This window comes from Megalobrama amblycephala, linkage group LG15 (genome assembly GCF_018812025.1).
Source record: "Megalobrama amblycephala isolate DHTTF-2021 linkage group LG15, ASM1881202v1, whole genome shotgun sequence".
Lineage (NCBI taxonomy): Eukaryota > Metazoa > Chordata > Actinopteri > Cypriniformes > Xenocyprididae > Megalobrama > Megalobrama amblycephala.
Genome location: NC_063058.1, coordinates 6,896,379 through 6,909,232, shown reverse-complemented (window position 1 = coordinate 6,909,232; position 12,854 = coordinate 6,896,379). Strand labels below are relative to the sequence as shown.

The 12,854-nt window shown below is 37.8% G+C and overlaps 1 protein-coding gene across 4 annotated transcripts in view; it reads left to right on the top strand.

The window, feature by feature from the left end:
• The window catches only part of ccdc136b (coiled-coil domain containing 136b), a 43,482-nt gene extending 35,677 nt beyond the window's left edge, over window positions 1-7,805 (top strand). For all 4 annotated transcript variants that reach the window (XM_048158307.1, XM_048158308.1, XM_048158310.1 and 1 more), the window contains 2 exons: window positions 2,860-2,927; window positions 3,262-7,805. In XM_048158307.1, coding sequence (XP_048014264.1) covers window positions 2,860-2,865 — 6 coding nt within the window. In that variant the 3' untranslated portion in view covers window positions 2,866-2,927; window positions 3,262-7,805. The remainder of the gene's footprint in view (window positions 1-2,859; window positions 2,928-3,261) is intronic.
• Window positions 7,806-12,854: the final 5,049 nt, after the last annotated feature.

Genomic DNA, 12,854 nt, shown 5'->3' with positions numbered 1-12,854 from the left:
AGCGATTGTTAGATTTAATCATCATTGGCAGCGTGATTTATTGTAGGCCTAATGCTTTTTTCCTCAGTTGGTCAGAACAAAAGTGGCAGACATGTTACTTACTTGTTCAGATGATATTTTCTGGTGAAAATTCTTGTATTGGTCATACTTTCAAGACGTAGAATCTGTGATTCTGAAGTACAGTATCCACACCGGTGCAGTGATTGACAGCAAGCATTAGATTCATCCGCGCTGACGAGCTGTGTGACGCACAACGCACGTACAGATAACTGTTCCGCATATGACTGCAATCGCATGTTTCAAACAGAGACGGCGACAAAGAGGAAAAACTGCGGACAGCAGCTTTAATAGTTTGGGCTCTGTTGTTAATTGTAACCTTTAATATTATAGTAATGTGCAAGAAAGAGCTCACTGTATATAGTTTACAGCATTAGCTGAGATAGATTTTTTTTTTATCCTAAAGAAAATGTTAATTATAATTGAATTTATTTAAAGAGAGAGGCACAATTTGTTAAGTAAACCAATGTTTAATAAAAATAATATATATGTCATATATATATGACATTTTATATAACAACTTATAATTCTACATAAATATACACATAAATATTAATTTTAAATTATTTTCATTTCTAAATTATATTTTGTGTGTGTGTGTGTGTGTGTGTGTGTATATACACATACATTCAATACTTTTGTATTTAATACTTTTGTATTTAAAGAGGGCCAGCTATCCAAATTAAAGAGAGTTTCATTCTTCTGCTTTACAGACATAAGGCAGGTCAGATAGTTTTGAGGTTGTATGTCAGAGAGTGAGTGAAATCATTAGCAATGTATCAGCAAGTGATGATTTCAATGAAACATTAGCAGTGGGATGTGACAGGTGCAAAGAAAACAGACCTTCCAGGGCATGTTCATTTAGACATGATTGTGTGCCCACCAAATGACAGTAAAAGAAGTAAGATCGTTATTCCTAATCATCACTCACCAATAGGTTGATGACTTCACCTGTTTTCTCTGCTATTTTGAAATCCATTTAACATGTTATCAAACTCTGGGCACCACATGATTAAACATTAAGGTCAAGGACACCTTTGCCCTTTGGCTTTCATATTTAGCTGGCATGGACAAAATCTGATGATAAATAAATACATGTGTATGATTTAATATTACAATGTAGTCTATATTTAATATTAAATACACTGCTCAAAAAAATTAAAGGAACACTTTGAAAACCCATCAGATCACAATGGGGAAAATTACCATGCTGGATATCTATACTGATATGGACTGGGTAATGTGTTAGGAACGAAAGGATGCCACATCATTTGATGGAAATGAAAATGATCAACCTACAGAGGACTGAATTCAAAGACACCCTGAAAATCAAAGTGAAAAAACGATGCAGCAGGCTAGTCCATTTTGCTGAAATGTTATTGCAGCAACTCAAATGGTACTCAGTAGTTTGTATGGCCCCCACGTGCTTGTATGCATGCCTGACAACGTCGGGGCATGCTCCTTGAGACAACAGATGGTGTCCTGGGGTATTTCCTCCCAGATCTGGACCAAGGCATCACTGAGCTCCTGGACAGTCTGAGGTGCAACCTGGTGGCGTCAGATGGACCGAAACATAATGTCTCCAAAACATAATGTTCCAGTGGTGTTCTATTGGATTTAGGTCAGGCGAGTGTGGGGGCCATGGAGTTCCTTTATCCTCCAGGAACTGCCTGCATACTCTCGCCACATGAGGCCGGGCATTGTCATGCACCAGGAGGAACCCAGTACCCACTGTACCAGTGTAGGGTCTGACAATGGGTCCAAGGATTTCATCCAATACCTAATGGCAGTCAGCATTGTCTAGCCTGTAGAGGTCTGTGCATCCCTCCATGGATATGCCTCCCCAGACCATCACTGACCCACCACCAAACCGGTCATGCTGAATGATGTTACAAGCAGCATAACATTCTCCACGGCTTCTCCAGACCCTCAGGGTGCTCAGGGTGAACCTGCACTCATCTGTGAAAAGCACAGGGCGCCAGTGGCCGACCTGCCAATTCTGGTGTTCAATGGCAAATGCCAATCGAGCTCCACGGTGCCGGGCAGTGAGCACAGTGCCCACTAGAGGACGTCGGGCCCTCAGGCCACCCTCATGAAGTCTGTTTCTGATTGTTTGGTCAGAGACATTTACACCAGTGGCCTGCTGGAGGTCATTTTGTAGGGCTCTGGCAGTGCTCATCCTGTTCCTCCTTGCACAAAGGAGCAGATACCGGTCCTGCTGATGGGTTAAGGACGTTCTACGGCCCTGTCCAGCTCTCCTAGAGTAACTGCCTGTCTCCTGGAATCTCCTCCATGCTCTTGAGACTGTGCTGGGAGACACAGCAAACCTTCTGGCAATGCTGGAGGAGTTGAACTGCCTGTGCAACCTCTGTAGAGTCCAGGTATTGCCTCACACTACCAGTAGTGACACTGACCCTAGCCAAATGCGAAACTAGTGAGAAACAGTCAGAAAAGATGAGTAGGGAAAAAAAGTCAGTGGCCTTCACCTGTAAAACCATTCCTGTTTTGGGGGTTGTCTCATTGTTGCCCATCTAGTGCACGTGTTGTTAATTTCAGTAACACCAAAGCAGCTGAAACCGATTAACAACCCCCTCTGCTACTTAACTGACCAGATCAATATATCCCAGGAGTTTAACTGACTTGATGCTATTCTCTGATTAAAAAGTGTTCCTTTAATTTTTTGAGCAGTGTATAATTTAATATAAAACTATTCATTCAGTCATTACTTTTGGTCTCAATCTCCATGTCATTTTCTTTCCAAGATAGATGTCATCATCACTCAGTTTCTCTTTTCCTTTCTAGGAATGATGCTCATAAAAACCATTGATTTGTTGCTGCCGGTCTGAACTATATCGTATAAAGAACAAAAGGTAACATTAACTTTGAGATATTATTATTCCTAATTTGGTCTTTATGGTGTTCTGTATGATATTTATGATATTATGGTATGATATGATATTTTGTAAAAACAAACTTTAAGTTTTCTAATGACTTGACTAAATTAGACAATGTCATATTGTTATGTATTTATTTTGTTGACAGTTTATTATAACAAATAATCTTGCTTTGACTGCAGGAAACACTTTATTGTAATAGTCAGACTGATCTATGAGAATGGTTATGTTGTACCAGATTATTAACATGCCAATTACTTTTTTTACCTGTGTTCCCCATGATGACAACCACAAACATCGAAATGATCAGCGCTCATCACAGCCTCTACAATAACATCTGGAGTTCTGTTTTATGTCTGTGTCCTTTTGTCTTTTTGCAATAATAACCAAGACAAAAATTCCCACAACAGATCTTTTTTTTTTTTCAGCCTGTTTGGATCGCACATGACTGCTCTTGGTAAAATTCAAAAGCAGTGACCGCTCACCTCTGTTATATTCTCTGTTACATTTTCCCTTATAATATTTCACATGTACTTTATATTAGTTTAGCAAAAGTTTTAATGATGTTTTAGATTTATTCACCATTTAGCTACTGATTGTGTTGTGTTGTAGGCTTAAATAGGTTTAATATTATGATAAGTCTACATTGATGAATTCTTCCTAATACGAGATGAAGTGCAAGAAATATATTAATTGTAACAGGCCAATACAAGCACTGTTAAGGAGGTCTGAATTGGAAATCAAATTTGAAGTTTGTGAAAAATGAATGACATACTTAAATACTTAAAATAGTTATTTTATACCTTATATTATTATTTTACGATTTTTACTTAATTCTATTGGTTTGCAAAAACTGCTACAATCTGTTCTTTTTATAATTTTATGCATGTTACCGCATGAGGCAACACTATATAGTGCCATATAGATGATTGTATTTAGATTTGTACATTGATAAGAAGAATGTGCTATTACAACAAAATGTCCATATACAGTTCTAGGAAAAAAAATCTGGATTTCTGCATGTATGCCCACTAAATTGTGAACTGAACATCATTAGTCAACAAACAACACACATCATTTAACTGCGGCATGCATTTTGTGTAAACTCTCAAGGTCACTGATATTTAGTAACTAATTCGACAGCCTACAGAAACCACTTCAGTGATGAGATGTCAGGCCACAGGATTTTAATGAAACTGAGGTCGGGTTGTAAATTTACCTGCTGTGTTTTGGATCATTGATGCATGCACCAAATTCAGTAGTGTTGTATAAGATTCTACGGATGGCCATTCATAGAGGGTCAAAACTGTGACCTTTTCCAGTCCATTAAACTTTAACTTTAATCTTTTCTAATGTCATCTGAAATCTATTTTCATCATGTTGCAACAGAATTACATTATTTTGAGCAGGTTATCAAATTTTGTCAAATCTGACCTGTTTGGAATTATTTATCAAAGCTTTATTATCAAGAATGTTCATATATATTTTTACTTTTCCTATCAATGACCTTGATTGTTTAAATCTTTTGTTCTATAAAGATATAATTTATAAAAAATTTATATGAAAACTAAAAATCTAAGTCGGACTTTAAGTATTATGATTGAATTGATAGTCAGATGACATTGTAGATCGTGTGTGGTCTCTTACGGTGATCATCCTGATTTAAAGACTTATGGGCCATTAATATCTCTGGTTCCCTATCTGTCAGTAACTTCTATGTGGTGTCGATGACTGACACTAGGAGTCGCACTTGGGAGCCCCAAATATCTTTGAGAAAAGGCCAATGAGAATTGGCGAATGGAGTTTTCTTGCCACTCCCCCAGACATATTGATATAAAAGGAAGACAGCATGCATCACTCATTCAGATTTGTTCTTCGAGCCGAGTGAGTCTCATCTATACACAAGCTCAATCCATTCATCCTCTGGAAAGGAAGCAAATTGCTGGTGTGACGACACATTGCAGTGGTCTTTCTAGTGGAAAGGGCACAGATAAATGAAGAGAAAGTTCCCCTTGGTGCATCAGCAAGCCTGAAAGATCAGTTTCCTTTAAAAGAGCATTTGGTGGTTAGCGCTGAAGATGATGCAAGTTGCAATGGGAGTGTTTCCACCAGGTCACGGGCCTCCCATTCCTCGTCTTGCACGTTGTGCCCGGTGGAGCTTCCAGAAGACCTTGATGAGCTATTGAGCTACCACACCGAAGGTGGAAGTCCAGCCAAGTCATATCGATAGCTTGTCTTGATAGGACTCAGCTGGACTTCCAACTTCGGTGCGGTAGCTCAATCTGAGTCTGATGCAGAGTTGGCAGCCATGCTTTTGCGAGCATCAGGCTGGAGTGGAATCCTCTGTCCTGTCCCGGCTGAATGATTGGTATCTGGGTTCTGAGCGGGACTTAAACCTCAGTGCCTTTCTTCCCAGAAGTGCATGTAGAGCTGATAAAGTCATGGAGGGCACTTTTCACTGCCCAGTCCCATTTCACAAGCTCTTCCACTCTCACTACCCTCAATGGTGGGACAGCTAGAGTGTATATAGATGTTCCACAGGTGGAGCATGTGGTTGGTGTGCATTTATCCCCACAAAATGCCGCCACCTGGCGTAATCCTCCCAGACACCCATCCAGGGCCTGTAAGTTCACTACATCTCTAACGACGAAGGCTTACAGTGCTGCCGGACAGGCCACCTCAGCCCTGCATGCCATGGCGATCCTGCAGGTCCATGAGGCCAAAGCTCTAAAAGAGCTGCATGAGGGTAGTTCTGAAGCAGGAACTTGCACTCTCCGAGCAATGAAAGTCAAGACAAGGGCTCTTGGCCAGGCGATGTCCACCATGGTGGTCCAGAAGCACCATCTCTGGCTTAACCTTGCTGAGATGAGGAGGTTGACAAAGTCCGCTTTCTTAACAACCCCATCTCACAAGGTGGTTTCATCAGCGACACTGTCGGTTACAGTGCTCGGGTTGAGACTGCTTCAGCATTGGCTACAGACTTGAGTCCCAAGATGGGCATTATGCAGTGGCACACATCACATGGCCATCATGCCAATTTGTCGTCACTTATTCAGCCCTTGGACAGACCTTGCATTTCTACGGGCAGGGGTGCCTCTAGAAAAAGTGTCCAGGCATGTTGTGGTCACAACAGATGTGTCCAAGTCTAGCACTGGGAAGCTGTGTGCATTAGGAAAGCAGCATCAGGCTCCTGGACAGGACCTCGACTGTATTGGCACATCAGCTGCCTTGAAGGTGTTACCAACATTGCTGGCCCTGCGGAAGTTTCAGACGTGTTTGAACATAGTTGGCCCCGTCTCTGCCACGAGTCACTGCATTTGTAGTAGTTCCTACCTTCCTTTCCAGGTAAGACCTACCACAGGGACCTCTTTCCACGTGTGATACTTCCTGATTGTAGGTCCATGTGATGTATTCTCCACATACTAATCTCTCTTAGGGCAGGTTGTGGTTTTTGTAATTTTCTTTCTCCTGTATAGGAGAAAGAGTGCTTCCCCAGTGCTGACTCTGGTCTGCACAGCTATGAGCTTTTATTTACAAAAAAGAGAGAGAAAAGGTCAAATGACTGAAGCTACCTTTTCCGATGGTAAGTACTGTCCTCTCTGTCCCTATGTGATACAAAGGACTACGCGGCTTGCATGGGGCGCTGATTAGGTGACAATGTTGTGAGTGCACTTGCTACCCGGCACACGGGGCTTGCCGACATCTGCACCGCTAAAAACTCGTAACACGGTTCAGATGTTGTGGCGTTTTCCCCGGGGGACCCCTAATGTCAGTCATCAACACCACGTCAAGTCAAGTCACCTTTATTTATATAGCGCTTTATACAATACAGATTGTTTAAAGGCAACTTTACAGTGATAACAGGAAAATTATGTTGTTCAGCTGAAGTCAGTTCAGTGTTGAAGTGACTTAGAGATAGGGAACATCTGGGTAACTATTGTATCCTCCGTTCCCTGATGGAGGGAACAAGATATGGTGTCCCTCCTGACAAAATGCTAAACTGAAATGGGTGTGACAATGTCTCGGCTCCTCAGCACAAATTTGAATGAGCGATGCATGCCATCTCCCTTTTTATACATGTATGTCCAGGGGAGTGGCTCGCAAATTCTCATTGGCCTTTTCTCAAAGTATCAGAGGTGTTTGGGGCTCCCAAGTGCAACCCCTAATATCAGTCATTGACACCACGTCTTGTTCCCTCCCTTGGGGAACGGAGGTTACAATAGTAACTGAGATGTTCTTGTGTGAGTGAGCCAAAGGTCAGCTGAGATTATCAAAGCCTAGCAACAAATGAATTATTATTATTAGTAGTAGTAGTAGTTATTCTGTTGTCACAGTGGTACCAAAACAGTTGTATTTAAATATGTAAAATTTCTAGAATATTTGTATACTTTGAATAGTAATATACAGTAGATGAACCATCAGATTTAATGGTGATTAAAATGGTATTAAATCAACATGAACTGAATTCCACTGTATCTCTACATTTGATGAAGACAGACAAATTCAATAATGTTCCATCCTTTCAAAACATTTATGTGTGTTTCTACAAATATAGGCAATTTTGGCGCTGTGGACACTTTTAAAAATAAACTCTTTAAAAACAATTTTCATAATTGCACATTTTCTTGTACACCATCAATGTCCAATTCTCCTGTGATTTTTATATAAATATCTTTTTTTTTTCTGAAACATCACAAACTTCAGAAAAAAGGTCAACTGTACTTTCATTTTATATCTTAAATTTAATAATTTGTTTGCACTTAGTATTATGCGTCAACTAAAGAACAGTATAGTAATCTGTGTAAAAGATTATATAAATCATTTTCACACAATAAATATGGTTTGTAATTTCAATCATTTGTATTTTGCTGTGTTGGGGATTGTCCCACTGAATGCCAGTGCTTTAATGGTCTTAACCACTTCAGCACTCTGATCAGTAGGAGTCATCATATCTTTTCCACCTTATATTTGTGCAGGGTTTCAATATATACATATATTATTATATATTATATATTATTATATACATATATTATGCATTGGAGGTAGTTTCTGCAATAAATAAATAAACAGCAGTAAATAACTAAATATCAAACATAAATATCTAGATACTGTTGTGTTGTGTTGTATAAAACAGCAAACTAAATTAAACAACAAACAACCCTCTTAAAGTGTGATTAGCAGAATAAGAGCAATGAACTAAACAGAATATAAAAGAGCATAAACACATTCACGTGCGTTTCACATGACGAATTAATAATCATAAGGATCGCAAAACGCCCGCGACTCAGCTGAATATTAGAGATAGTCTGAAAATCACTCAGACCACCCTGAAAAGTCTCCATTTTTCACAAAAAGTCGCCAAATATGAAATATATATATAAAAGAAAAGGGACACCCATTCATGACAACTTGACAGCTCAACAATAGAACAAGTATGTGAACTTGAACAAATTTTATTTTATACTAGGCTATTTTACATCTATTTTATTATTTCTGAAGAACTCCTTTTGGAGTATGCATTAAGTTGTCACTCTGTAAACAAACTAACTCTTTTTATAGGCAACATATATGATCTGTCCAGTATTATTTTACAATACAATAATTAAATGCCTGGCAAGCTCTGATAAACACATTAACGGATTATCCTAATTAAAAATCAATATCATACACACCATATCGGCTTCAGGGGAGGTCTGGAGTAACAGTAGGCTAACTGATCAATGTTATTCTGGGTCTTTTGCCTTTCAGCAGCACGGACTTGGCTCTCACCGGCATGCTGGTCAGACAGTCCACAGTTCACTATATTCATCATTAGTTTCTGGACAGACCATCTCTGATAACTTTTTACTCAGCTCAGCTCTTAGAGAGCCTCTTCATGCGTACTGCTGTGTCTGTGTTTTCAGTGCAATATGGAGTGTATATATTTAATATATATATATATATATACACACACACACACACACTAGGCAATCAGTATTCAGACAGACCCTATATATAGTGTTAAGTTGAACGCACTTCAAAATAGCAGTGGGGTTTCCTCTGAGGGGAAGTGCTTAGGGAAGTTTGTGAGTGTATGTCTAAAAGTGGAGTTAAACAGCCTGGATAATCGCTTACAGTGACACAGTGCAACTTGATTTTTTTTCTTTCTTTTTTTTTTTTTCAAATGAAGGGGTGCAACACTAGTGTTAGAGAAGACTGTTCATATTTCTGTCCTAAAATCAAGTCTTTCAGAGCTTTTTGGTAATCAGAGTATTTGTGACAGACATGGAAGTTTGTTTGTGAATTACTTTAGTGGTTGAAATATCGCATGGAAAATGGCTGCGGTTAAAGAACTTTATACCACAATAAACCAAAATCTCATGAACTTAAGTTCTGTGATGTTTCTTGAAAAACTCATTGCTTCACATTCAAGAATAAAAACTGGATAAAATGAACACTACAGAACATTATATGAATTGTTTTACTTTCAGGATTTTCCAGCGGCAGATCTCTAACTCTAGTAAAAACATCTAGAGGACTTTCTAGAAACACCTCATTTGAGTATTGTGCTGTAAAATTATATTTGTACGATACTGAAACATATAAAATGTAGCTGTCTTTTATATTTCCTTTGGGAGCTTCTAAAAAAGAACACCAGAATTGTTAGAAAGTGAGGTATCACATACTTCAAATGTGTTTTAAGGTTCAAAAGAAATATGACACTGCACACTGATCTTTTTATATACTTGTGTCATAAATTGTCATATTAAATTCAAGCCAAGAATTCATGCTGCCAGGTATGTTGACTCAGACTCTTCTTTTATACTTCTGCTGGAACATTGTGTCAGGCATAAAAAGGCAAATTGTGGAGTTCAATCTCATCAAGCTGGAAAACCATCTGAAACCAGATGAGACCAGCAAATATTAGGAAGTCGGGTTTTTTTTCCCCCCAACAAGAGCTACTTATGAACCATCTCTAAATTACACTGGCAAGAATTTGTGTTTGTAAACCCCTTAAAAATATCTGCATTTCTGCATTGGTTGCTAATAAAATGTGGTCTCTTCTTCATCTAAGTAACACAGACTAACACAATCTGACAAAACTAATAACCAACAAACAGTACTTTTCAGAATTTTATTGAAGACATTGAGTGTTCATTCACAAGGCTCACTGGGCAAAGGCATCCGGCAAAGACCACTAGAACACAACAAGTAATCCCTAAAAAAGGTGAGAAAGAACTCAAAGATAACAGCAAAAACAGAAAACTCAACTGCAGGTTTTTTTTTTTTTTTTTTCATTTTGATTGTGAAAGGGCAACACATAGGAAACCACTGCTGCCTAGCATATCTCATATGTTTGGCTAAGACCACCTGGATGTCCTACAAATCATGTGAAAAAATGTTTTGTGGAGAGTTGAGGAAACCAACACCGAAACCTCTTCCCAAATGTGAAATACTGCAGAAGGAGCATCATGGTTTAGAGCTGCTTTGCTGCCTCAGGATCTGAAGACTTCACAATTACTGAAGGAACAATTAATTAAAAAGCGTATCAAGACATTTTACAGGAAAATGCCAAGACAGCAGTCCATAACTTCAAGCTTTAGAGAGGCTATGTGATGAAACACGATAATGATCCAAAGCCAACAAGCAATCAACTACTAAAAAATAGCTGAATAAGAAGAAAATGTGTGTTTTCTCGAGTCTTGATCTGAATCCAATTGAGATGCTGTGGTAAGAGGGCTGTGCTATCAAGGCAATCCAAAAATATTGATAAATGGCAACCGATTTGTGGGGAGGGATGGTCCAAAATTGGCCAAAGTGTTATAAGCAGCTGCACGAAAATGCACAATTTTTTTTCTTTGTCCGGCCTGCCTTATCAATGATCACTCAGTGTCTTCAATAAAATTATGAAAAGAATAACTGTTTGTGTGTTTGAACTGGTCTTTTGTGTATCAACCTTAATAAGCAATTAATCAGTGTGCTGACATAACATCTGAAAAAGAAACCCCGGTCTTATTATTTTATTGTCTCTCACAAGATAGTATTTTATTGTCACTGGAATTTTGGGTTACAAAACAGATTTTAATGACCATGTGAAATGCAGGTTAATCATTTGGTGTGTCACTGATGTGTCAGTAAGTCAGAAGTGTTCATCTAAGTCTGCCATGCTGAGTCACTTTGTCTGGTCATTGCTCTGCAGAGAGGACGGCCCAAAATACACATTGGTGAAAACAATCTTTGCCAAACACTATTGCAACTCAAGACATTTATAATCAGATAGAGAACCCTCTAGAACATGTCAAGACAAAGTAACAAATCTTGACACACACAATCTGCTACATGTGTGTATTTCTTTTTTTTTTTTAACAAATAAAACAAAATTGATTCCCTTTAGACTGTGTGATATTTTAGGCTACATGATGTTTTACTTGGACACTTGGCACACATTTGCTCTCTAAACAGATCAATATCAACTGCTTTCACATTACCAAACCACAGTGAAGTGCTAGAGCACATGCCATGCTCTGACTGGATTAAAATTTAAAAGCATTTTCTGTCATGTGACACCTGATACCAGTCACAGGGGACAGAGGGATCCCAAGGCCCTTATAAAAAAACACAAAAAAAAAACACTTGTCATTTAATATTGGGGTGATAACTTTTGGTAAAACTTTAGTATAGGGAACACATATAAATTAACTATGACTTTTCCCTCAATAAACTCCTTTACTGCTTATTAATAGTTAGTAAGGTAGTTGTTAAGTTTAGGTATTTTGTATTAGGTATTTTAGGATAAGCCATAAATAAGTGCTTAATAAGTACAAATAAATGGCTAATATTCTAGTAATATGCATGCTAATAAGCAACTAGTTAAAAGAGCCTAAAATGAAGTGTTCCCTAACTTTTTTTTTTTTTAAAGACAACTGATTATGAATGAACAGGATTTCTGATTGATCTTGTTTCTAATGTATATAATGTATAATTCGTATAGAAATATAACTTCTGCTTGGAATTTCAGAAAACATGCAAATATATATACATATGAATGTCACACACTGTAAAAAATATTTTCAGGATTTGTTATCACAACATTTTTTTCTTTTGTCAAATCAACTTAGATAATTAAAGGATTAGTTCACTTTCAAATTAAAATTTCCTGATAATTTACTCACCCCCATATCATCCAAGATGTTCATGTCTTTCTTTCTTCAGTCGAAAAGAAATTAAGGTTTTTGATGAAAACATTCCAGGATTTTTCTCCATATAGTGGACTTCAGTGGTCTCCAAACAGTTGAGGTGAAATAATTTCATTTCAGCTTCAAAGCGTTCTACGCGAACCCAGATGAGAAATAATGGTAACCATCACTCATTTTCTAAAAAAAAAAAAAAAAAAAAAAGTTTTAACCATAAATGTATACATTTTAACCATAAATGCTCATCTTGAACTAGCTCTCTTCTTCTTCTTCTTCTTCTTCTTCTCTATTAGAATTCCGGCAGTGTAGACACTGCTAAGTGTATTAGGCTACTGCCCTCCACAGGTCAAAGTTTGAACTATTTGTTATATACTTGCACTAGCATATTGAATATGACAATTTAGTTCAAACTTTGACCTGAGGGCGCACTTCATTATTTAAATGAACATAAAATTTTAAGGCAACCAAGTAACTTACTTTTTTAAGTTAAACCAACATTTTTTTTTTTTTTTTTTTTTTTTTTTACAGTGCATGGACAGTAAAACGTTTTGTAGGTGTAACCTTATGTATAAGGTTGATCAATTTGTATAATATAAAACGCAGTTTGATTTTGAGCCTATATTCTAATGAATTATTCTACTCAGCAGGTCTATTTAGGAGCTGTTTGTAATTACATATCATTCTTCATACACTAATAATTTAATAGCATGTAACATGTGACATGCACGCT